Source organism: Aquarana catesbeiana, linkage group LG03 (assembly GCF_042186555.1).
Source record: "Aquarana catesbeiana isolate 2022-GZ linkage group LG03, ASM4218655v1, whole genome shotgun sequence".
NCBI lineage: Eukaryota > Metazoa > Chordata > Amphibia > Anura > Ranidae > Aquarana > Aquarana catesbeiana.
The window spans coordinates 467429365-467456736 of record NC_133326.1 but is presented as its reverse complement, the minus strand read 5'-3'; the positions used below and the strand labels follow the sequence as shown (position 1 = coordinate 467456736).

The following is a 27372-nucleotide window of genomic DNA, read 5'->3' as shown; positions in this document are numbered from 1 at the left end:
CCCTGTTCAAATTAGGCAAAAAGTGTCAATAGTGTGGCCACCATTATTTTCCAGCACTGTCTTAACCCTCTTGGGCATGGAGCTCACCAGAGCACTGATAGGCTGACCTCCACAGCGATGCTGGCAGCAGTCATATGTCTAATATTGCCCCAAAAACCAACCCATTGATATGACACTGAGCACTTGCACTCTTCTTTGGTTGACCATGGCAAGCCCTGTTCTGAGTGGAACCTGTCCTGTTAAACTGTGGTATGGTCTCAGCCACTGTGCTGCAGCTCAGTTTCAGGGTCTTGGCCATCTTAAAGACTCTTTGAAAAATGTTAGCAGAGGAACCATTACAGATTATAAAGTCAATGTTTATTTAAAATTCTATACACAAATAAAAACCATACAAAGTAACATGCTAACAGTTTACCATCTGAGGTAAATTGAGTGTGATATCAGAGGTTGCCAGGAAAGATAGTGTGCTTGAAATATCTGGGGGAAAAAAAAAAAAAAAAAAAAAAAGTTACTTGTATAGTTTAGGTTGGACATCTAGATACAATGTGAAAGTATTAATCAGTATGAGATATTCAATTGGACAAATGGTATGACTACTTAATTTGGAGAGCTGCCAACCCCCCCAATCCTCTAGTCCTCTGCCCAGAGAAATAATTTCAGCAGAAAGTGAGCAGCTCCAGGCAACAAAGCATGGAAATTGATGGAACAGAGCAAAGGCAAGTGTTAGCAACACTGAGGGGGAAGCAGCAGTTAAAGGAAAGTTGTACTAAAAGCAGTTTGTCCTTCTAAGCGTCTTGAAAGGTCTTTCAGCAACAAAGACTTCATAATGCTAAACTGATGCAAACTTTAAGGGCATCTGTCCATTATGCCAATGACCATCCAAGCATGCATTATTTTACTCTGCCCTCAATTAAAAAGACTGATGTTCATGTTTTAAGAGCCAAATTACCAAGTTTATGCTACTAGATCATTCTGAAACACTAAAAAAGGTATTGTCTAATCCACAGAAATCTGATGAATGCAACATATCTTGGCAGTAAAGGGGTTAAATGCATTTACAAAATCAGAGATGGAGACATTGTAGAGATAATGTGCCGAGTGGATATCTAAAACTTGAAGCATTCTTTATTCAGTTCTGTGCTCTGTCACTAGAAAAGACTCCGAATAGTTGGTACACAGTACCTTGAAACAGTCTTGCTTGTAACCATTTCCAGTTGTCTTCCAGGGCAGCCTGAGAGAGAGAAGTTGCTCTCCATGCAGAAAACATTGTAGTCATTTTTTCCAGTCAAACATGTTATACTTAGCTGCTCTGCAGTTGGTTTTGCACAGAGCTGCCCAGATCCTCCTTAGCTAGAGTTCCTGGCACCTCCCTTCTGTTGTGTCCCCACAGCAAGCAGCTTGGTATGGGGCACCCAAGCCAAGCGGCAGCTCCGTGTATCCATTCAGACAGCTGCAACCCAGCCCTGCCCTCACGATTGGCTAACAGAGGTTGATTCATAGCAGCAGGAGCCAACAGTACCACTGCTGCGTCTCAGCCAACCAATCAGGAGGGAAAGTTGGATGGCCAAGGGTCATCACTTAATAGAGATGGGGCTCAAGTATTAGGGGGTGCTGGACTAGCTGCTGCACACAGGCTTATCTTAATGCATCAAGAAAAAAAAAAAAAAAAAAAAAAAAAAAAAAACCCCCACACAAAACCCTGCCTTCACAACCCCCTTTAAGACAGTCCCCCAGGTCCCTGGTCAGTCATCCAAGAGAACCGAAGGCCAGAACACAAGGTTAAATATTAGGGTGGGATCAAGCGGCCCTGAAAGACTGGAAACAGTTACTGATAAGACTAAACTCAGTTTCTAACCCCCCCCCCCCAGTTAGCTCAAGAGGATAACAAAGTACTCAGATAGGGGAGCGACAGCCTTGGAGGACTTTCCTACCAAAAGTCAGGGTCCTGGCTGGATGTCAGATCAGACCAAAAAGGTGGGACGCTGGACCATGTTGCTGCCCTGAAAATCTGTTCAGCAGCAGCTCCCGCCTTCTCCACACATGAAGGCACTGAAGCCCTTGTAGAATGAGCGCAGATTCTCCACAGGTGTTATTTGTATAATTTCATAGCATTCTAGAAAGGCAGACTTGATCCATCTGGCTAGTGTTTTCTTGGACACCTGTTTACCTGCATACAGGAATAGGGCATCCAAAAGATCTAAATTCACTAGTAATGTCTAGGTACTCCAACAAGCACCTTCTGAGGTTTATTAGTTATGCCGCGTACACACGGTCGGACTTTCCGGCATACTTGGTCCGGCGGACCAGAGTGTGCCGGACAATCCGCCCGTGTGTGGGCGGCGGCGGACTTTTCCGGCGGACTTCTTCCCAAAAGCCCGCCGGACCTAGATTTGAAACAAGTTTTAAATCTTTCCGTAGGACTCAGTTTCGGGCGGAAAGTCCGCTCGTGTGTGTGCTGGTCCGACGGAAAGCCCGCTCGTGTGTAGGCTGGTCCGACGGACCAGATACGACGCGAGGGCAGGGTATTGCATCTCGCGCTCTCTGCAATAGGAAAAACAAATTTTCCTATTGCGGTGAGCGCGGTGCATGCCAGGCCCTTAGGTCTGGTATGGATTATAAAGGGAACCCCGTACGCTGAAAAAACGGCGTGGGGTCCCCCCTAAAATCCATACCAGACCCCGATCCGAGCACGCAGCCTGGCCGGTCAGGAAAGGGGGTGGGGACGAGCGAGCGCCCCCCCCCCCCCCCCTCCTGAACCGTACCAGGCCGCATGCCCTCAACGTGGTCACCCAGTGACCACGCCCCCTAAAACGTCACAGTCCCAGCATGCCCAGGGACTGTGACATCAAAAGGGGGTGGGGTCTCCACCTATATAAGTCACAACGCAGCCCTCGGAGAGCAGTCCAGCAGGAGAGAGCGTCGTGTCAACATCTGGGGAAGAGAAGCCCAGAAGCCCGGACCTCTGCTGGCAAGAGAGCTACTTGAAGACAGCAGAGGAGCCGGCCGAAGAACAGGAACACCGGGAGAAGAGAGCGGAGAAGAACCAACCGGACGCCGGGAGAAGATGAAGCGGAGGGACCCCCGAAGCCGGAGGAAGATCCCCCCCCCCCCCCGGAGCTGTTTAATAAAATATTTTAAAAACCTGTGTAGTGTGTTTTATTACTTACACTTTTTCCCTAGGTGAATGGGCAGGGGTACCATGTACCCCATACTCATTCACATAGGGTGGGGGGCCGGGATCTGGGGGCCCCCTTATTAAAGTGGGCCCCCAGATCCCGTGCAAAATGTAAGTGCGAGTGCATTGTTTCCCTGGAAGCCCAGGTTCTGAATCTGGGGAAGCAACTATCATCACTGAGAAGTCCCTCCATACTAAAGGAGAGCCAGGAACGTACACGGCAGGGGCCAGCACAGAGGCAGGTGAAGGCAAAAGATGTGCAGTCACTAGCAAAGAGTAGATGGGTGACAGGAAGGGTAAGGGGGGGGGGGTGAAACCAGACAGGGACCAGCACTGCTGGAGCTGAGGGACTCCTAGCTACAAGGGGAAGCGAAGGGAAAGATTCTAGTGGTAGGGGACTCAATTCTTAGGACAGAGAGGGCAACAAAGACCTGAAGAGCCGAACAGTATGTTGTCTACCGGGCGCTTGGGTTCGGCACATCACGGATCTGGTGGACAGATTACTGGGAGGGGCTGGGGAAGACCCAGCTGTCATGGTGCACGTTGGCACCAATGACAAAGTCAGAGGCAGATGTAGTGTCCTAAAGAAAACATTTTAGGGACTTAGGAGCTAAAGTGAGGAGAATACTACCTTGGAGGTCCTTTTCAGGAATACTACCAGTACATCAAACCACACCAGAAAGGCAGAGGGATATTAGGGAAGTAAACAAGGTGGCTGAAGAGCTGGTGTAGTAAGAAGGGGATTGGGTTCAACTTCAGTCGATAACCGGTACTATAGAAGGGACGGACTGCACCTAAACGAGGGTGCAGATCAGCTGGGAATGAAGATAGCCAAAAAGTTAGAGGGGTTTTTAAACTAGGTGATGTTCCAGAGGGCATTATTGGGGGCATTAGTGGTAGGTTGACCAAAATCACAAAAATCCCAAGTATAGTAGCAAGTCCTAGTTGGAATCTTGGAACACCCAATATGAGGATAATGTGTGACCAGTCTAAACTACGTGGCATGTTCACCAATGCCAGGAGCCTGGCAGACAAGATGGGTGAACTAGAGATACTGTTGTACGAGGAGGATTTAGAGGGAATTTCAGAGACCTGTTTCAACAGCTCACGATTGGCTGGCAAACATTCAAGTGTATACCCCCTTATAGCAAGGATAGAGAGGGTAAAAAAGGGGGAGGGGTATGCCTATATATCAAGAATAGTGTACAAGTGAATGTGAGATGACATCACTAAAGGGAGCTAGGGAGGAGGTGGAATCCCTATGGGTAGAGCACCAAAGGGATGAAGCCAAGAGGAAAATACTGGGAGTATGCTATAGGCCCCCTAACCTGAGGGAGGAAGTAGAGACAGAGCTCCTAGCACAATTTGGATTAGCAGCAAGGATGGGAAGTGTTATCATAATGGGGGATTTTAATTATCCAGACAGACGGGGCGGAGGGAAACGTGCAGTCATCTAAGGCTCGCCAGTTCCTTAATGTCTTGCAGGACAATTTTATTGGGTCAGATGGTAGACACCAACTAGAAATAAAGCATTACTGGATCTATTGATTACCAACAATACAGACCTGATCACGGATGTGGAAATACAGGGCAATTTAGGTAACAGCAATCACAGGTCAATTCGTTTCAGGGAAAAAAAAAAAAAAAAATAATAGATAGATGAGACAGACATCTTAAAAGATGAAATCCTAGAAATAAGGGCATAGTATAGCCCAGAACAATGTCCAAAGAAAGTTTTAAATTAGCATTAGGCGAAAATAAACAGTTCCAGGGTGCTTAATTCACTCATTAGACCACTGTCTGCACCATAGGTTTCCCACTGCTGTTTAACCAGACTGATTGTGCAGTGATTTCCTTTTTTGCATGCATGAAACAATGAACCACAGCACTGTATCCATTTCCTTACTAGACATACGTGGATGCACTCACATGTAATAAAAAGTAACAGCGCAGAGTCAGTCGCTCACTGCGATCTCTCCTCGCACCGTATACACTGTACCGAACAGGCACATCGGATGATGTCACTGGCTCCTCCCGACGCGTTGTGTCATGCGACTATCAAGGTTTCTCTTTATCCACCCTTGATAAAGTCACATGACGCAACGTGTTGGGAGGAGCCAGTGAAATCACCCAATGTGCCTGTTCATTACAGTGCGAGGAGAGAGATTGCAGTGAGCGACTGACTGTCTTTATGCGCTGTTTTATTACATGTGAGTTCATCCACGTATGTCTAGTAAGGAAATGGATACAGTGCTGTGGTTCATTGCACAAATGAGGTTTTCCTTTTTTGCATGAATGAAACAGTCTGGTTAAACAGCAGTGCAGTGGGAAACCTATGGTGCAGACAGTGGTCTAATGAGTGACTTAACCTCCCTGGTGGTATGATTATTTCAGATTTTAGGTGCTGAAAGCGGTACAATTATTTTGCATGGAAATTTGGCGTTTTACATTGTAGGCCTGTAATTCTTAACAATAACACTTAAATCTGTCCAAGCAAGAGTCTAGTAGATATCCCGGGTATGATGAAGTTTGAAACACAAAAACATAAAATAAAAAATTAAAATTTTTTTTAAGACAGACCATAAAACTGCATGCAGGGCATGGGCCAAAGCGGGATGTGAAATAATTTCACAGTACTGTAATCTGTAAGATTACAGTACTGTGTTATGATTTACATTTTTTTGAATTTGCCGCCAAGCTCCGCTCCCATGCGTCGCTCGCAGGGAACGGAGCCTGGCACAGGAGAGGCTTCAGAGGAGACAGCCCACAGACACTGCAGGGGACATCGCAGGATCCTGGGGACAAGGTAAGCAACGCCGCACCAGGATCCTGCAATGTAATCCCGAGTGTGGCTAAGCACCCCGAAACTGTATTAGTTTTCTCCTAATGCTCATTCAGGACTTTCTTTGACCTTGTTCTATGCTATATTATGCCCTTAGGCATAGGATGATTTCATCTTTGAAGGTTGAAAATATATGGTTTTGTTATATGCCTTAATACACACATGATTTTTGTATTTCATATAGGAAGTTATTTTAGTGCACCATTTATTGATATGAAGATAGAACATAAAGACACATAGGAGGACAGCAAAGAAAATCCCAAGAAATTCTTTAAGTATGTAAACCGTAAAAAAAAAAAAAAAAAAAAAAAAAAAAAAAAAAAAACACACCCCCATATTGGCCCCATAAATAATGAGGAAGGACATCTGGTTACAAAGGATGGGGAGATGGTGAAGGTATTGAATTTATTCTTCACAAGGGAATGAGGGGGCTTCAGTAACCAAAACTGCATTGTTTATCATGACACCACAGGAAGCACCTCCATGGTTAACAGGACAGAATTAAAAATTAGACTTGAGAAACTGAACATTAAATAAAATCACCAGGACCAGATGGCTTGCACCCGAGGGTACTTAGGGAACTCAGTCAAGTGCTTGCCAGACCGTTGTTCCTAATTTTTTTTTTACAGACAGTCTGACTGGAATGGTAACAGGTGATTGGAGAAAAGACAATGTAGCACCAATATTTAAAGAGGGCCCAAAATACATCCCTGGGAACTACAGACCAGTTAGTCTAACATCAGTAGTATGTAAACTCTTGGAGGGGGGATGATAAAAGGGACTATATGCAAGATTTTAGTAATAAGAACGGTATCATTAGCAGTAATCAGCATGGATTCATGAAGAATCGTTCTTGCAAAACCAATCTACTAACCTTCTATGAGATTAGTTGCCAGCTAGCTAAAGGAAGTCCCATAGACATGGTGTATCTGGATTTTGCAAAAGCATTTGCCACAATCCCCCATAAACATGTGAGTTCATGGATTGTAAACTGGCTGCAAGGGCGATTTCAGAGGGTAGTGATAAATGGGGGGGTACTTGGAATGGTCAGGGGTGGGTAGAGGGGTCCCCCAGGGTTCTGTGCTGGGACCAATCCTGTTTAATTTGTTCATAAACGACCTGGAGGATGGGTTAAACAGTTCAATCTCTGCGTTTGCAGATACTAAGCAGGGCAATCACTTCACCACAGGATGTGGAAACCTTGCAAAAAGATCTAAACAAATTAATGGGGTTGGCAACTACATGGCAAATGGAGGTTCAATGTAGAAAAATGGCATGCATTAAAAAAGGGGATCAACGCCAGAGATAAACGATAATTCTCCCGCTTTACAAGACTCTGGTCCAGCCGCACCTGGAGTATGCTGTCCAGTTCTGGGCACCAGTCCTCAGGAAGGATGTACTGGAAATGAAGCTAGTACAAAGGGCAACAAAGCTAATAAAGGGTCTGGAGGATATTAGTTATGAGGAAATGTTGTGAGCACTGAACTTCTCTGTAGATGAGATGCAAGAGGGGATATGATTTCAATATACAAATACCGTACTGGTGACCCCACAATAGGAATAAAACTTTTGCAGAAAAGAGTTTAACAAGACTCGTGGCCACTCATTAAAAGAAAAGGTTTAACCTTAAACTATGTAGAGGGTTCTTTACTGTAAGAGCGGCAAGGATGTGGAATTCCCTCCCACAGGCTGTGGTATTAGTGGTGAGGATTGATAGTTTCAAGAAACTATTAGATAAGCACCTGAATGACCACAACATACAGGGATACACAATGTAATACTGACATAATCGCACATATAGGTTGGACTTGAGTCTTTTTTCAACCTCACCTACTAGGCAACTATGTTTATACATGTGGCACAGCTTACGCATGCATTTTCTTTGCTGCGTGAGCACATGGGAACTTTCAGGATAGCACACTTGAGACCTTGGCTCCTCCCTCGGGAAACAGCACCTCCAGAGCTTTAAGCCATGCCATCCCGTCAGTTTTTCCACGAGAACACATCAAACCAACCTTCATACTCCTGATGCCCTCACGGGAAAATCAAAGTTGCGTAACTTTTTTTCCCCCCAAGTTTCAGGACAGCATGAGAGGATAAGCAAGCACTTACCCTAGGGTGGGACTACTGCTTGCAGGACTTTATGCCCAAAGGCCTGGTCAGACAACAAGTCCAGTCTGTAGTGTTTAACCAAAGTCTTAAAACTAGACAATGTTTCTGCTCTGCAGATCTGTTCGGGTGTAGCAGCCCACTCTTCCTGCGATGTGGCCATGGCCCTAGTGGAATGAGCCCTAATACCTTCCAGGACCTCCACCTCTTTCTATATAGGCCTGACTGATAGCCAGGTGGTTGAGGTTGGCTATAGTATATTAGACCTGTCTCTCCCTTTCAGGAAAATACAGCCTCAGCCTCCCCAGATTGAGGAAAAAAAAAAAAAAAAAAAAAAGGCCCTGGTTCCCAGCAGTATCTCCCCTCTGGAGGAACCACGGCTTGGAGGACTTTCCTCCCAAAAGCCTGATCCTGACTTGACATCAAGTCTAGTCAATAATGACCAAGTGGCTGCTTTACATATTTGGGTGGCACCAGCTTTCTGCCCAGGATGCAGACAATGCCCTTGTGGAGTGGGCTTTAATACCCCCAGGAGGAAGATCTTTGTTTACGGTCTTCTACCCCTCTGCTATAGCTAGTCTAATCCATCTAGCTATGGTGACTTTAGAAGCTTTTTGCCCCTTACGTTGTCCAGAAAAAAAAAAAAAAAAAAAACCACACAAAAGTGAATCTGAAATTCTGAATGGATTGGTTACACTTAGATACACCTACTCACATCTAATAAATGAAATTGTTTCTTATTCGTTTGAAGCCTTCTGACAGAAAGGAGGGAGGACAATATTTTGTGACCTATGGAAACTAGATGCCACCTTTGGTAAGAACCCAGGGTCTGTCTTTAGGATGACTGTCTTCTAGAATTTGGAGGAATGGCTCTGACAGCTTGGATTTCACCAACTACAGGCTGAAGTGATTGCCACAAGAAGTACTGTCTTGAATGTAATCAGTCTTAGAGAGGCCTCTGAGATGTTCAAAAGGTGACCCCAAAAAGGCCTTTAGAACAATTGATAGATCCCAGGATGGAGCCAGGTTAACTCTGAATGGTTTGCGTCTGGAGATTGCTTTACAGAACCTAGCAATGAAAGGATCTTCTTGTAACCCTTTCTCTAAGTATACACTTAAGGCAGCTATCTGAACCTTAATAGTACTAGGAGTTAGCCCCTTGTCTATCCCCTCCTGGATAAACAGTAGGATACTTGCTGTATCACCTATTCAGCCAGCTGTTAAATTTTCTCAAGACTTTCCTGTAAATAGCTTGGGTGAAAGGTTTTCTACCCTGTAGCAAGGTCTGAATCACTCAGTCAGGCCCTTGCTCCTCAATATTTCTTCCTCCGTAACCACGCTGAGAGGTTCAGCATGGTTACTTGCAGATGAAAAAGGTCCCCGAGACAGGTCTTATCTGCAGGGAAGTCTCAGAGGACGTCGGTCTGTCAACCGCAGCAACATTGTGAGCCATGTCTCTTGGGCCAAAACGGTGCTACCAAGATTAAACATGTCTCTTACACTAGGAATTTCGCTAGAACCCTCAGAATGAAGCAGAGGAAACACATGCCAAACTGAAGGTCCATGGAGTCTGTAAGGAGTCTACTGCCAAAGGCTGATCTCCTGGGTATAGCAAGCAAAAATTGGGAACTTCTGCATTCTGTTTGCAAATAGGTCCACTACTGGTTTTCCCCAGTAAGCTGCTATGTAGTTGAACACTTCCGGGTGTAGAGACCATTCTTGATTCAAAACTTGTTGTCGACTCAAGAAGTCTGCAGTGTTGTTCAGCTCCCCTTTCGGGTGTATTGCAGAGATGGATGCTAGATTGGATTCTGCCCATTGAAATATGCGACTGGCCACCAACATTAGTTGAGGACTTCTGGTGCCTCCTTGCTTGTTTATATAAAGCTACAGCCGTCATTGTCTGAGCGGACTTTTAGATGGTGACCCTGTATTGTGTTCGGAAAAACTAGTAGAGCTCTGAGGATAGCTGTTAGCTCCTTCCAATTGGACGAGAGAAGTTTCTCCCGACATCCACCTGCCCTGGGCCTAGCCTGAGTTGAGATGGGCTCCCCAACCCCAGCTGCTTGCATCCATAGTTAGTATGGATGCAATAGGAGGGATCCAGATAACCCCTTTGTTTAGGTTCTGTGTCCTTCCACCACCAGAGGGAGAGTTTTACTTGTGGGGATTGAAATTTCTTCCAGATCCCAGCCTTTTAACTGTTCCAACAAGAACCTCTGAAGGTCTCTTTGGTGGATCCTGGCCCATTGTACAGCCGAAACGGCTGCTGTCATGAGTCCCAAGACCGACATCACCTCCCTCACTGTACATTTGGTGCCGCTTTGAAGAAAAGACACTGCCTCACATTCAATAGCTTTTCTTCCGGTAGGACTATTCTCTGCTCTACCAACAGGATCTTGACAAATGCATGAGGGGAGAACCAGACAGCAGCTTTAGAGATATCTTCCCATGAAGCTCCCGCTCTGCCCATGATGTGGCAATGGATCTTGTTAAATGGGCCCTAATTCTAGGAGGGGTGCGACCTGATGCTTTATATGCCTCACAGATAGCTCCCCTAATCCACCTAGCAATAGGACTTTTAGATGCTTTGGACCCCTTCTTGGGGCCACTGAACAAAACTAACAGTTGGGAGGAACTCCTAAACCCACTGGTCTTTTCTAGATAAAGCAGAAGACATCTCTTTACGTCTAAAAGACCAAACCTTTCCTCTTCCACATTTTTTGGGAGAGGTGCAGAAACTAGGGAGGACAACCTCCTGGGACCTATGAAAGTAGGAAGAAACTTTGGGTAAATAGAGTGGATCGGGTTTAATCACCACCCTGTCCTCTAAAATCCTCAGGAAGGGATCTTTACAGGAAAGACTCTAGATCAGAAATCCTTCGCCCTGACGTAATAGCCAAAAAGGACAAACTTCAAAGAAATCATTTTCAGGGAAGCCTCATGCAAAGGCTCAAAAAGGAGCCCTTGTTAGGGCATTTAATACCAACGACAGATCCCAGGGAGGAACATGTTTGAGGATCCTGGGAGTAGGTCTAGATCTGGCTAAAAGGAACCTCCTGACTAAGGGATTTTCCGCTAGTCTGCTCTAAAAATAAAGATAGGGCAGCAACCTGAACCCCAAGGGTGTTGACAGAGCCCCTTTTCCACTTCCTCCTGCAGAAAATCTAAAATGCAGGGAGTGGAAAAAGAATCTAAACCAGATTTCCTTTGCCAGGAAATAAAAGTTTTCAAAACTTTCCCATAGATTCTTCTTGTGACCAACTTACGGCTGTCCAGGACAGTATGAATAACCCTCTCTGAACACCCATTTAACTGTAGGATGCGCCACTCAGCCTCCAGGCCGTCAAATGGAAGGTCTGAGGGTTTGGATGCAATACCGGTCCCTGATGGAGTAAATCCTTTCGAACTGGAAGGGGCCAGGGAGGATACACAGATAGGGCCTTCAGAGAGGAGAACTAACTCCTCCTGGGCCACCAGGGGGCAATCAGAATGACTTCTGCTCTGTCCTGAATAATTTTCCAAACCATTAGGGGCAAAAGGGGAAAAGGAGGGAAGGACATAGGCCAGGCTGAAGTCTCAAGGGAAGGATAGAGCATCCATCCCCAAGGACTCTCTCCAGAGAGAAGAATGCCGGTAGTTTGTTGAGAAAGGAGGCAAAAAGATCCACTGTGGGGAGACCCCATCTTAGCACCACCTCCTGGAACGTGCCTTGATGTAGTTCCCAACCGCTGGAACTGATGCTCACCCTGCTCAGAAAGTCCATCAGCACATTTTGACCCCTTGATGTGGACTGCCCTTACTGAAGTCATAGATCTCTGCCCAGGACAGAATCTGCTGAGTTAATGACAGAAGCGATTCCGAGCGAGTGCCCCCTTGCTTGTACAAGTACGCCACTGTTGTGGCATTGTCTGAAAATATTAAAAAAGGTCCTTTGAATAGACCCTCTCTCCCAAAGACATAAGTGCTTTCCTCACAGCCAGAAGCTCTCTGAAATTTGAGGAGCGACCTGCTTCCTCTGGCAACCAGGCTCCTTGAGCCTGCCAGCCCTGTGTGAGCACCCCAACCCCACAGACTGGCGTCTGTGGTAATCTCGACCGGGCAATGTTGTGTCCAAGCCCTCCCCCTCTGCAGATGTTCTCGTCGCTCCCACCAGGCGAGATCTAGAAAATTCCTTTCTGGTAGTTTTACCAGCTGATCCAGAGAATTTTTCCTTTGATCCCAATGGAGCAAAAGAAAAGCCTGAAGGGGTCTGGAGTGCAATTGAGCCCAAGGCACCCCTGGAATGGCTGCAGTCATTAGGCCCAGCAACTGCATGACTCGCTGAAGGGAGGACCGAGGGAGCAGTTTGAAGGTCTGCACAGAGAAGAATTTTCACAATTCTCTTCGGGAAGAAAAATCTTTAGGGCAACAGAGTATTAGATAACCCAGGAAAAGTATGCTCTGTGAGGGCACTAGGCAAGACTTCTGCTGGTTGACCTTCCACCATAATTTTTGAAAGGTCCGCAAAACCAACTGTAGGTCTTGAATAAGGGACTCCTTGCCCTGAGGAGAGAAAAAAAAAAGAAAAAAAAAAAAAAAAAAGTCTAGATATGGGACGATCGATACACCTTGAATCCGAAAGAAATTCCAATCTGTAACCCCTTTCCAGAGTTTGAAGGATAAAGGAATTGGTGGAAATCTCTGCCCATTCCTTGATGAAATGGCACAATCTTCCCCCTAACCTAGCGTCACTGGGTATTCTTGGAAGGGGCTGAAGGAGCAAAGGGAGTTCCCCCTTGTGTTTGTCTTTGTTAAAGGACCATTTCTTTTTAGTCTGTTGCCTTTAAAAATTAGCCTTGTTTTGGAAGCCACGAAAGGGCCTCTTATTCTGGTGCTTGAACCATTGGGAAGAAGGGAATCGTTTACCTTTCTCAGAGGAAAAAAGATAAGACTTCTAAGGAAGAACCAAACAGTTTGCCTTCGAAAGGAATGCCAGAGCTCATTTTTTGGAAGCAAGGTCACCTTCCAAGATTTAAGCCAGATAGCTCGCCTAGCTGAATTAATGAGAGCAGAAGCCCTGGCTGCGGATTTCACTGAATCTGCTGCTGCATCAGCTAAGGCGACTGACTTGGCAATGAGTGGGAGGGATTCTCTAATCTCTTCCTTGGGGGTATCAGATGCCAGAAGTTCTAGACGCTGAACCCATACGTCTAAATTTCTAGCCACAGGTGGATGCTACTGCTGGGCCTAAAGAAAAAGCATCCCAGGCCCTATGCAGCAATGAGTTGGCGTTCCTATCCATTTGATCCTTAAGGACCCCAGAATCCTCAAAAGATCTGATCTTTTGGACACCTGCGACATAGGGGAATCTAATCTAGGACACTTAAAGAAAACCTCAAAATCAGGCTGAAAAAGGAAATCTTTTGTGTCCTCTGGATTGGAACAACCTTTTATCAGGTTCTTTCCATTCAGATAGAATCATGTATCTAAGAGACTGATGTACCGGAAAGGTTCTAGATTTCCGTCCCTGAAGGCCCCTATACATTTTATCCTGTACAGATTGAGATGCCACAGCAAGCTCAATCTGCTCTGAGGTATAAAATTGCTTTTAATAGTTCATCAATATCCTCAACTGGAAAAAGATACTTAGATGAGCTACTTGTATCTTCCTCTGATGCAGACTTTTCATCAGATGGAGATTGAATTCTCACCTTCCTCCAGATCAGAGGTATTGCGTGAACTAATAGTCTCAGATACTAATAAGGGAAGGGACTTGGCAGAGGTTGAAGGATCTTGAGCTATGGGTCTAGAAGAGGGAGGGCCTATACTAGTAACCCTGTCATTCAGAGACTGAAAAGAGGCCACTACCTCCTTCATAGAAGTCATTAACTCCTTATAGGAGGAAGACTCTGAACTAGCTCTGGGTGGGATACAATCCTCACAAAATAGCTTTTTATAACTATCAGAGCCTGGCTCTACAGTTCCAACATTTCTTCACCGGTTTGGCCTAGGAGAGCAGAAACAAGGGCCATGAATAAAAAGGATCCATACAAAAGAAGTCCCTTGCTGTAGCTATCCACAGACCAGGGCTTACCTTGGGGGCAGTACGGGACCCGGATGCTGCCGCTGGTTCAATACGAGTGGACATTCAATCCTCAGACCTGTCCTCAAGCTCCATGAAGCAAGCGGGAAACGGTTGCAGAGAAGACTGCTGCTGTACCACAAAAACTGCACCTAGAAATTGAGTTTTTAGCAGGCCATTCCCCTGCAGCATGTCCTCAGTGTCTCCACACCATGCTCCTTATAAAAACCCAGTGTCCGGAAGTGCGTCATGTGACTTCCGGTTCCATCTTGCTGCATCACCAGAAGTCCTCCTGATGCCATCTTGGTACACCCGAATGAAGCACCTAGGACACAGTTTCACACAGCAGCGCTGGGGAAAGGAAGGGAGTTGCCACCATTTACATAGGCAAGTAACCCTTAGAAATAGGAAACCCTTAGAAATAGGAAACCCTTCTGGTACAGACCATCATCCAAGACTTGGCCACAACTAGTCCTGGATGAAACCAGAGAAGGGGGGGGGGGGGGGGGGGGGGGGGGGGGGGGGGGGTGTGTGTCCACCAACCACAGTTACCAGACCATAAGTAAACAAAAACGTGTCGGTGCTCCTGGTGGGGCTGGAGACACAAAACAACTGAGGGTCAGTGATAGATTAGATAGATAGATTTCCAAAAAGTGTCCCTTTATGTCAAAAGTGACTTTAGACCAGCTAGAAAACAGCAATAGTAAATTAGAACACTTGCAGAATTGATAGTGAATTGTGGGGAAATTTATTTTATTATAATTTATGTTTGCGTTTCAAACTTCATCATACCTGGGATATCTACTAGACTCTTGTTTGGACAGATTTAAGAATTACAGGCCTACAATATAAAAATGCCAAATTCCCATGCTAATATTGTACTACTTTCAGCACCTAAAAACCCAAAATAATCATACCGCCAGGGAGGTTAGTGGAGAACACAGCCAACAAGCCCCACACAAAAAACCCACCCCTCTGTATGGCATGCAACACAGCATCTAAGACAGACCTTCTAATTTTCCACTCCTGGAATGTGAACCACTGAATGTGGGGGAAGCAAAGCACCACCTAGGACAGGATGAGAGCCACTTCCTGAGCTGCATGACTTCCTTGTTCCCCTTGCATGTCACAGCTGTGACTAAACTCACAGGACAACCCAGCAACTGCTCTAGCACAGGTCTTTCCCCAGTTACCATCTTCCCTGGAGGAGCACAGGGGGGGGCGGATAAAGGTCAGTTCAGTCTGCTGGAAATGCCACCATATGGATGTCTATTATCTGTCAAATTTGATAACAGATGCTAAGAACTAGAAGTGTTCATTTCTCATTTCCTTCTGCAAGTTACTTATGTCACAGGGCATAGAAAATTAAGAGCCACATTTTAGAAAAACCAACCTGACTCCCAGCTAAAGACTGGCACATCCATTGGAGCTGGTTCCTGGGTCAATGCATCAAACTTTGCAGCTTCCTTTTCATGCACAAACAGGGGGATTCCAGCAAGGTAGAGATGACTCAGTTTGTGCTCTTCTGGCACATCAAAGGTTTCAAAATCTAGGAATAAATGCAGGTGACAGCTTTATCTAATTGCTAATCAAGTACCATGTGTTCATTATTGGCCAAGACAGCACTAAATTGTTGCATTACTGAAGTCACTGCTTTCTAGCTTCTTTAAAAAGGCAAGAATGTCATTCCAGTACGAGCCAGTCCCAAAGTTTTAAGTAGAACCCCACTCAATAAAACAGAACAAGCAGTTGAAACATAAAATCTTACCTGCAGGATCATAAGGGACACACTTTTCAATCTCAGGATAGCTCTGTTTGCTATGCTTGATGCATGCTTCAGAAGCCTGGAAATTAAACAAGGGTAGTAGTTTTACCTAAAGATTAACTAAAGATCCCTTTAGAGCAATCTAAATTCCTGGGCAGCAGTAAAAGTGTGCTCTAACTGCACACCATCTCCAGCCACTGCAGTTATACCGCGGCAGGTTGGTTTGGCTGTGCAAAATGCCGTAGGCCGCACAGGAGCCAGTCAGCAGGTCCAGCAGACTCCATGTCTGCCAGCCGCCTGCAATCATTACCTGCAGAGGCAGAATAGAGATCTGCTTTGTTTAACTTAGGCAAGTCTCTGTTCTGTCAGGTGATGACAGAAATCTTGTCTTTCTGCTATGCAGGAAGATGGATCCGTGTCATCCCAGGCAGTCCATCCCCCATACCATTAGCAAACCCCTTCCATGCCAGTCATACATCAGTCCACATTTAGCAGTGATCACTAATGTCATTGGTTCTCAAAAAAAAAAAAAAAAAGCCATTAATCTATCCCCTATTTTGTAGGATGGATCTATCAAAAATTGGGTACAGCACTGCACAATTGTCAGTTAAGGAACACAGTGCCATATAGAAAAAAAATGGCCTGGTCAGGAAGTAGGTAAAGCCTTCTGGGGCTGGAGTGGTTACACCAACTCCAGTTTTTGCAGGTTCCTAAACGCTAGGCATATTTAGCACTTTAGCATAGATTCCAATAACATTCTGGCTAATATCCTGGCCAATGAAATGAGTGCTTGCCCAAGCACTTGAAGTGCCTAAAGTTTTGCAAATTGAGACTATGGGAGTATTTATGCTGCTTTTTTATCCCCTGGAGTGTATATAAATAAAAAGCATAGCCTGACAGAAGGTCTAGCAAGTTTTGACAAGTCAGAAGAGTAGTACCTGCTTAGTAACTGGTGCAGAATTCTTCACTCCAGATGGTCCTTTCTGTGGAACTGCCAGGTTGACATTTCCCAGAGCTTTTCTTGGCTTCACCACAGTTCCAGAGCTGCCAAACACCTTTCTTGGATTACTTTTCAAAAGAGGTTTTCCTTTATGTGGGGGGGGAGGGAGATAAGGGGAAAAAATAAATATATAAAAAAGTAGGTACTAGGTGAGATTTGTCAGTGTAGGTAAATTTAGACAGGCCTAGCTAGAAGGTAGGCCTGTTAGTTTTGATCTGTGTAAGCTGGGAGTAGCTCAGAGTATGCTGGCAACACAGAATCATCTTTTGGTTACCTCCCTCTGACTTCGAGGTGAGGCCTCCTCAAGGAGCCCTGACCAATCCCCAACTAGGATTGGCAGGGGGCAGGCCTCCTTGAAATACCCAGTTTCAGGAGGGAGACCCTATGCAAGTTCAAAAATCCCAAATAAAAAAAAAAAAAAAAAAAAGTGGACTGTTCGTTGTCTAAGGTGAATGGAAAATGAATGCTGGACACACAAAAGGGGTGGAAAAAGTTCAAACAGCAGAGTTAACTGCACCGGTATACCCTCTTATGGGCCATATGCATTTCTGCTATTTGTTTGGTGGCAACTCATTACTGGTGTATTGCCACTTTTCTAGCCAAACCAGGATAACATCCACTTTTGAAGTTTGTGGTTATTAAAGCAAAGAGACCTGCCACTTACACCACCTTTTTACATGCCAAGTATCCCACCTAGCTTTCCCCTACTATGTAGTGTTTAGGAGGGGGTTGAAAAGTAATGTTACCATAATTAACCCTGTCTGTTGTGCTGCAGATCAACATTATCAGTTGGGAACTGGCTTTGAATATCGGCCCTAACAGTTAAAGATAAAGGCTTGGATTGTGCATTACACTTAATACATATGCACGTCCACACATTATATTGTGAAAATCTTATGATAGACAAATTACTGCTGCCCTTTCTTGTGTAGGGTGACTAGTCTTGTATCCGCTGCCTTACTGTAGTTTGTGGACATGCAAGGTCAAGGTATGACCAGTCTTGCATTCCAGGCATTAGCCCTTGGTGCATGCTACCCTAAACATTTTTTTTTTTTTTTTTTAATAATCTTTATTCATTACACAGTGTTATACAGTAATTTCCATCAACTATAAAACATTCCAAACTCATGTGCACAACACTCCAAATATAAAATATCCTAAAACATTATTCACCTGTTTTTTTTTTTTTTTTTTTCCCCCCCGTGCCTATCCCCCCACCCTCCAACCCAGGGGTCTAACTATTTTTCCTTCGGTAGTTCTTTAATCCTCTGTATACATCTACAACACCTCTTCCTACACACACTTTACAAGGGATACCCTATTTCTTCTAACCATGGGACCCAAATTTTTTTGAACTCCTTCAAATTTTTCCTCCTTACGTATACTACCTTTTCTTTCCATACCGTTTCTGTCACTGTTCTAATCCAGTCATCCTTTGAAGGGGGTCTCTCCGCCTGCCACCTCAGGGCTATCAATTTCCTTGCCTGAAATAGGCATCTCACCACTGCTTTGTTTATATTATTTCCTCTCCCTTGGCATTCCCCAACTCCCAATACACATAACTTTGGATCCATTTTCAGTCCTACTTTAAAGATCTTATTTATAAGTTCTAATATTTCTGTCCAGTACCGATGTAATTTTGGGCATTTCCATATCATATGGATCAGGTCCCCCGTATTCTGGCATCTTGGACAATTTGCATCCGCCCGTCGCCCAAATTCAAACAGTCTCTTTGGTGTGTAGTATGCCCTGTGAAGGAGCATTAGGTGTGAGAACTTCTGCGCGGGTGATACCGAGACCTGATATCCTCCCTCCAACATCTTTCTCCACTGTTCATCCGATATGTTGCCCATGTCTCTTTCCCATTTGCTTCTACACTTGAGCTTTTCTGGACTCTCCATCCCACCTCTGCATAACAATGGATACATTTCTGCTATGGAACCTTTGTGTCCATCCGCACTACCCATTCTGCAAAGGATAGGGGAGAGGCTCCACCTCGGACCCTGTTCCCCAAATTGAGCCTTTAGGGCATGCCTTATTTGTAGATAGTTATAATACGTATGATTCGGAATATCAAATTCCTCCTTTAGTGAAATGAATGTTTTAAGTGTGCTACCATTATACAGTTGGGCCAACTTTACTATTCCTTTTGTTTCCCAAGACTTTATTTTTCCCATTGGTTTTAATTCTTGTAAATACTTATTATCCCAAAGGGGAGTGTACCTAGCCTTTCCTTCCACGCCTTCCAGCACTTTAATGGATTTCCAAACTTTTATTATTAATTTAACTGTGGGGGGTCTAGAGACAAAAGAATTTGCCTCCAGCACCTCCATAAATGTTTCATGTGGCGCTCCCATGGTCATTATACCCTCATTTTCATCCCCTGACCCTATATGCTGTAACTGAGCTGCTAAAAAATAGAGTTGGGGATGTGGGACTGCCATACCCCCCGCTTGAGTTGATAATTGCAAGGTTTGTAAGCTAATCCTTGATTGTCCCCCTTTCCATATAAGATCTCTTAATATTGTGTCTATTTTTTTAAACCATTTCTTATAAATCCATATTGGTGAATTCTGCAATATGAACAATAACTGGGGCAACCACAGCATTTTGACCAAATTGCATCGTCCAGCAACTGATAAGGGAAGCCTCCTCCATATATTGACTTTATTTTTAAACTTTGTCAACAGGGGGATCAAGTTATGATTAATATAATTACCTGGGTCCTTTGTTATATAAATACCTAAGTATTTTACTATCTCCACTATTTCTATTTGTATACTCTCCAAATAGGAATTTTTCCTAATAGGGTCTACCGGTAATAGCATTGATTTTTCCCAATTTATGGTGAGACCAGATAGCTTTCCAAAACTCGTGAATATGTCTATCACCTGCCCAAGTGAGCGCTCCGTATCTCCTAGAAATATGAGGACATCGTCCGCATATAGTGCGATTTTCTCCTCTCTACCTCTTCTCCGGAACCCCTCCATAAGCTGACTTTGCCTCACTGCTGCGGCCACTGGTTCCATGGCCAGGGCAAAAATAAAGGGTGACAGAGGACACCCCTGACTTGTGCCTCTTTCCAATCGGAATCCAGCTGAAAGGGTATTATTGACCTTAACTTTAGCGCTAGGGTCGTTGTATAAAATTTCAACCCACTTCCTAAAGGATGGACCGAAGCCAAACTCCTTCAAGACACGCCTCATAAACCCCCATTCCAGGCTGTCGAATGCCTTTACCACATCCAACATCATGACCGCCCTTGACCCCGTGTTCTCTATGGGTATTTGCAAGTTTAAAAACAGCCTCCTGATATTCCTACTAAGTGACCTCTGGGGAATAAAACCCGTTTGGTCTGTGTGGACTAATTTTAAAATTATTTTCTTAAGTCTAATAGCAAGCGTCTTTGCGAGAATCTTAGCATCTGCGCACAGCAAGGAAATGGGCCTATAAGACCCAGGCTCTAAGGGGTCTTTCCCTTCCTTGGGCAGCATAATGATCGTAGCTTCGGTCATTGATTTGGGTAATTTACCTTCCTTCTTTGCCATGTCAAATACATTAAGGAGCTCCGGGAGTAAAATTTCCCCATATTTTTTATATGTTTCAGCAGGTAGGCCATCGGGACCCGGGGACTTCTGATTTGCCATTTCTGCTACTGCCATTCTTATTTCCTCTAATGTTATCGGAGCCTCCAAAACCTCTCTGTCAGTGTCTGTGAGGGAGGGTAGTTCAATATTCTTGAAGAAACTGTCCATTTCCTCCCCTCCCACACCCCCCCGGGACTTATACAGCTCTTCATAATATTCCTTAAATGTATTACTTATCTCCTCTGTCACAGATGATATCTCCCCACCCATGGTTCTAATGGCGGGGATTGCAGAAGGTGAGGCACTGGCCCTAACAATATAGGCCAGCATCTTACCCACTTTTTCCCCTTCCCCATACGCTATTTGTTTTTGGAACATTCTTTTGTTTTCCGATTTCCTGACCATTACCTCTTTATATGTTTGTTGCTTATTCTCCCACTTACTCCTAGTATCAGCGGATGGCTCCTTCAGATACTCCCTTTCGGCCGCAGCTAACTCTGCCCTGATCTTAACTTCCCATTCCAACGATTTCTTTTTTGTCCTTGAGACCTGCTGGATAAGTAAACCCCTCAAATACGCCTTTAATGCATCCCACATCACCCCTCTTGTTGTTGTATCCGTATTAAAATCTATAAATTCTTTTACCTTGCCTACAATCTCATTCTGACCTTCTATTAGTTCGAACCATATTGGGTTCATCCTCCACAGCCCACCTAATTTATTATTCCTTATATTTACCATAGCCGTTAACAGTGAGTGATCCGACACCCCCCTAGGTTGGTAGACTATATCTTTAATTATTTGGGAAGCTAAATTGTTGCCCAATATAAGATCGATTCTTGAAAGTGTGGAATAAGAACCCGAATAGCATGAAAATTGCTGTGCTACCGGGTTCCGTATTCTCCAGAGGTCCAACAATCCAGCTTCTTCAAGAAATTCACCCATACGCTTTCCTTGTGACCCCCATCCCCGATTACCTGGGGGAAACCTATCCATTTTTTTGTTAATTATGATGTTGAAATCCCCAACTACAATAACTGGTATGTTAGGTCTATCAACTACAAACTCCAGTAAACAGTACAAGACCTCTAACTTAAAAGGAGGGGGGATGTAAATATTTGCAAGTATACATTCTTGATTTTCTATTATGCAATGTAGGAAAATATAACGGCCCTCCCCATCAATCTTGCACTGCTTGCAGGTAAACACTATCCCTCCACCAACTAACACTGCCACACCTCTAGAATACGAGGTGTGTACCGCATGGTATTGGTACTGAAAGTGCTTATTCTTTGACCTTTTGTGTCATTGGTCAAGTGTGTCTCCTGCAAGCAGGCAATACCCACTTTAAAAATATCAAGCATATCAAAAACAGCAGCCCTTTTAACAGAGGTACCTAACCCTCGGACATTCCACGATCCGATATTCAATGCCATTGATTATACTTAAACATAATTATTAGCAACAACTATAGAAAAAGCTACCGGGAGAGAAGTACACCGTCGGGTGTCTTGCCATATTAACCCCAGAACTCCAACCATCCCTAATATCGCCTGTATCCAATCTACCCCTTGTTCTACAATACTCCCCATTATCAATGAAATAATTACCCTATTTGTCAAAATTAAATTAGTGAACTTTTTATTTCTAGCGCATACCCGTGTTTCCATACTCCACACTTTCCTACTATACCCATATTCTGCTATGCCCTGCGTGTCATTACATAATCCAGTGTACCACATATCATACCTAATTTTTTGTTGTGCCAACTGTATTATTGTATAAACTAGTGTACCGTGTGTTTTCTTATTATTTAGTGTACCCACTCGTACCCTCCCATGTGTTCTTCCACTTGTGTTCCCTTTCCCCCCACCCCCCCTCCCTCCCTCCCCTCCCCCCCCACTCAGAATTTTTAAATATTCCCCCCTCCTACCCCACCCATACCTTTCTAGGTTACCCCTTGAGGCTTGTTTAATGACCGTCCCATACCACCCCACCCACACAAAACTCATATCTCCCAATCCTCCTTCCCCCCTCCCCCCCCCCCCCCTATCACTACAACTACAAAAGCACTTATTTTAAACCACCCCCATCCAAATCCAACTTCCATTATACCCATGTCTGGGCCTATCCCTGCTCCACATAAACTATATTAATTTTCTCATGTGTTTCCCCCACCTATAAGTGATAAATTTAAACCATTTTTTACAGTTATTTCATTGACAAATTATCCCTCTTGTCTTCCAACCATGCCAGCGCACTGGCAGGGGAATCAAAAATCTGACTTCCCCCCAGTGCGTTTATCCGAAGCCTGGCGGGATACAGAAGGGCATATGTAACATCAAACTTTTGCAGGCTACGTTTAACTCCTAGGAATTCAGCTCTGCGCTTCTGTAGGTCTGGTGAGAAATCTGGGTATATTGAAATCCTAGTACCACAATATAAGAGTTTCCCCATTTCTCTAGCCCTTCGAAGTAGCGTTACTTTATCCTTAAAATTTAAGAATTTCACTATCAACGGTCTTGGGGGTCTTCCTTGGGGAGAGGGTCTAAATGGAACTCTATGCGCTCTTTCAATTGAGAACTGCTGAGAAAACGTCTCTCTTCCAAAGGTTTCAATCAGCCAGCCCTCTAGAAATACTATCGGATCCGGGCCTTCGCTCCTTTCAGGCAATCCCACCACCCTCACATTGTCCCTACGAAGTCTGTTTTCCATTTCATCAAATTTTCCCGTCAGGTTATCTATTCTCTCTTTCCAGACTTTGATTTCTTGTTTCATAGGGTACACATCATCTTCTAACAGACTTATTCTTTGCTCAGCTTCTGTTACTCTTGCTACTGTTTTCCTAAGCTCCTGTCGCACCAGCACTAGTTCCTCCTTGATCTCCTTCATTTGATCTCCTAGTTCACCCAGGGAGAGTTTGCATGCATTGATTGCTACAAGAATGTCTTTTAGCGATGGCTCTCTTTCTGCAGGGGGTGTTATAGTAACAGGGGCATCTGTTTCTTTCCCGGCTCCTCCTGGCCCTTTACTAGTATGGTTCTTTATGCCCGAAGCACTTACTGACATACTTGGCAGCCCCTGACTCTCTGTCCGTTACTGTTTTTGTTTGCCCTTGCTGTCCCCCTTTATTCGGAGTATGTTCTACCGAGTGGACCATTCTCTCTAGCTTGGCGGTTGCCGCCATGGCCGCCGCCGTTGCGCCTGCCACAGTAGACTGAGCCCCTTTATCCTTCTCTTTTTCTTTAGTTGATCGAGTCGTCATGATGCCTGTCTGCTCTTGAGGCTTATTTTCTATACTACAGCAGGGAAGTCCTTAACTGACAAGCAAAAGTGCTACCACACAATCCCCACAAGATCAGAATCCGATGTTAGATTACTGCAGGTTAAGTTTCTGCAGCACTGAGGTAACAAGAGATGCCATATCACACCTCAATACCAGTACAGGGGGAATACCCATGCCATAATCCCCTTACGTGTGCCTATATATTGCCCCTGCTCACTCAAAACAGGGGGTTATCACAGTTCTCACAGTCCAGCATGCATAGAGCAGTATTTCTAAGAGCAGTGTATTGATCTCTCCACCGGCATACACATAGGTTAACAGTTCACTTTCCCCTGTTAAACTTCCACCAGCCTCCGCTTACTACAGCAAAGAGACTATGACACAGGAAAAGATAAGATAATACCTCCGTTCTGCTGGTCTACTGATTCAGGGAATCAAACACACACTCTGATGTCCCGTTCATATCTTTAGGCTCCACAACAAAGACAAGATAAGATAATTTCTTCCTCCTCCACTGCTCTTCACTACTCACAGCACAGTCCGGCACAGGATATGCCCAGGAAACCTTACAGTGAACTACTTCTGCTGTCTCCCGGCGTTCGTTCCTACAACGGCCGTCTCTCCTCTCCTCCTCTCCTTCCGTTATCTCCTATGATCTCACAAGCTTGCTCTGTCATACCAGAGCGCCGCGCTGTCTCAGCTTGTCTCGGCTTGTATATCCCCAAACAGGATCCGCTGTGCAGGTTCCACAGCGGGAAGAATACGAGCGGCACCAAGGGCTGCGGCGGATCCACAATCGAATCGTCTATATGCTACATGTGGAGCAGGGTATCCACACACTCTCACTCCTCGCCCTCCATCACCTCCGTCCGCTCCATCCGCTTCCGGTCACGCCCCCCCGCTAAAAAACCGCTACCCTAAACATTCATAACACTTGGTGCCCCAATGCATTTTGCCCACAAAGGACCAGGATCTCATGCCAGAGGGCTAGATGCCAGCTCAAGGGTGGTACAACAGTCCAATTTCCATGTTTAAATTTACCCCAGTAGAAAGGTCTGGCTGAAATTGTGCTTTACCGCTGGCAAGTTGCCCATTTAGGGCAAAGTGAGTGCAGCTTGCTAGTCTACCACCCTAGTATGCTCACCAATTAATGCTCCCTCACTAATGCAGTGGGGGGTCAGGCACGCATGAGGTCTGATGAGAGAAAAAAAAAAAAAAAAAAAAAAAAAAAAAAAAAAAAAAACTCTACTACTTTAGACAAATCTCACAAGTGGTAAAGTGAAAGTAAAGGCAGAACTAGTTAGATTGGAGAACAATTAGAATACCTGTCAGGTTTTTATTTCTGCCTGTGCCCGTTAGGAGATTCCTCAGCCATTTGTCATCACCATGCCTGATGAAAAGTAAAGGAAATTTTACCAAATTTTGGGTTCCCTCCAGAACAGGAATAGTGGAGATACATGCCAATGGGGACATTAGTTCTGATGATTGGAACCTCACCACTTCCTGTTTTTGCTATGGGACAAGTGAATGGAAATCTCCAATGGCACACAGCAAGGAAAACCTTACAAGTGTTATAACCCTCCATTACTCTATCCAAAAACAGAAATGTTTTGCCTCTAGATCTACTTTAAGCAATGCTGAACTGCAGCAATGAATTGCCTAGAAACTGCAATTTTTGCAGAAATTCTGTCATGGGCCAGAAACTGAGCACAAGGCACCAAACACTCACCAGAGCTTGTTGATATAAGGCGATCCTTGGACAGTGTAGTAGAAGCAATGTCTCCATTCTCTTGGTCAATGAAGATGACACTTGCCATGCTTTATTTTATTCAAAACTGTAAAGCAGTAATTAAGACTTTATTACTACATTTGAAGACAACTGGACAGACACCAAAACATCCTTTTCACAGCAGTAACAGTCAAGCTGCCATCAGCAGTCCTACCAGTAGATGATATCTGTTTTCCTGCCAACATGGTAGGCCCCTGGGCTGACTTAAAGCGGGGTTCCACCCAAATTTTGAACAATATCTGTATGTATTCTCTTCCTTGCCTAGATGCTGACATGCCGTTTAAAAAAATTTAAATTGCCGTAATTACCTTTTATTTTTCTATTCTTCTTTGCACTTCCTGGTTCTCCTCCCGTGGGAGTAGGCGTGTTTCTAGCCTCTCCCAGACTCCTGGGAGCTAGTCTCAGGCTTCCCAGGATGCCACTGAGCATGTGCGGGAACGAAAGGTGAATGCTGGGAGCACAGCATTCACCACATCCAGGAAATAAATGCTTGTGGGCTTCAAATGCCCACAATGAAGATGGAAACCGCCTGCAGTGAATATTATAAGTTATTCTTTCCGACGAAATCTGACACAGGCGGACATATTACACACAATATGTGAGTATGTAATGCTGAGAAGAAAAGTTTGTGAATGAACACACACACACACACACTTAAGGAGCAGAAAAAGTTGTAGGCACAAAGCATAGGCATGTTAATGCATCCCAGTGGACAGATTAATTGTGTAAAATATTAATATGGCCACTGGGATGCATTAACTAGCCTGCTGGAACATTTTCCCAGTCTCAGATATGCCGCAGAAGACTCACCAGGCAAGGAGGTAGCATTTTACACTCATATCCTTTTATTAGGTCAGAGTCTAACAGGCCTCACAAGCACTATCTACATGTGTAGCCCTTTGGTGATGTCAGAGATGGCATTTGAGACCCCCTTTAGCACAGAAGTTAACACCCACTGCTCTACACTCTTCCTACACCTGTAATGCCCATGTGTGCAGGGACATTTAGACTTGTGCTTGGAGGGGCAGCAAAAGTGCAGTTAATAGGCAGTGGACATGGACAGGGGTGTTTACATGCTGCGATACTTCATGGCCAAGGTCCCCTGACTTGTAGCAATCAGCAAGCCCACCCAACATTACACATTCAGGTAAAAAGCAGCACCACCAATGCCCAAATTTGCTAGCAAAAACGGGGGTTAAAACAGGTCATAAGGAAGCATGACATTGCTGTCTCACCCCATCAATAGCCTCTGAAGTGCAATCCAAAACAGATCATGCTTCAGAGACAAGGGAGACTTAACAATGTGCAAGCTCCATGAGTATGAGGCTTTATAGAGGGCGAAGAGCCTCGAACATGAGCATACATAGAACTTACTAATCATATCAGAACTAAGCACAAGTTCTAACCTCTGACCCTTCACCCCTACAATAAGGGGAATAATCCGAGGGAAACCCTAATAGAGGAGTAAGAGGACCAAACTACACCCAACACAAGGTGGCGCTGCACTCACTATCCATCCGCCCCCAGTACAGCTCGGACCCCTCATCTCCTCCACGCACCGCTCCGGTACAAACCCCCCGAATGATCCTTACAGTACCGCCACATCCCACCCTCTCACTTACCTGCAAGACTCAGCACACTGCACCTCCTCTGAAATCACCGGTTACACAAGGATTACTGTTACAACCGCCAACCCGGCAGCTCTTAAATCAAAAGCTGCTCGCTCATTGGCTGCAAGCAGAGGCTGCTTTTTCC

At 44.8% G+C, this 27372-nt stretch overlaps 1 protein-coding gene across 1 annotated transcript; it reads right to left on the bottom strand.

The window, feature by feature from the left end:
• Positions 1-335: 335 nt before the first annotated feature.
• Positions 336-27372, bottom strand: PTTG1 (PTTG1 regulator of sister chromatid separation, securin). The gene is made up of 6 exons (XM_073620856.1): positions 27240-27372; positions 25558-25663; positions 16894-17042; positions 15959-16034; positions 15584-15739; positions 336-477 (listed from the first exon to the last, which is right to left on the bottom strand). The coding sequence occupies exons 2-6, from the start codon at positions 25643-25645 to the stop codon at positions 404-406; spliced, it is 543 nt and encodes a 180-aa protein (XP_073476957.1). The 5' UTR covers positions 25646-25663; positions 27240-27372; the 3' UTR covers positions 336-403.

Excerpts from the sequence above, each read along its gene's own strand:
- PTTG1 (XM_073620856.1), bottom strand. The coding sequence starts at position 25,645 with ATGGCAAGTGTCATCTTCATTGACCAAGAGAATGGAGACATTGCTTCT. Across the intron at positions 15,740-15,958 it reads TGTCCCTTATGATCCTGCAG|ATTTTGAAACCTTTGATGTG; the intron begins GTAAGATTTTAT and ends ATTTATTCCTAG. Across the intron at positions 478-15,583 it reads AGTCTTTAGCTGGGAGTCAG|ATATTTCAAGCACACTATCT; the intron begins GTTGGTTTTTCT and ends TTTTTCCCCCAG.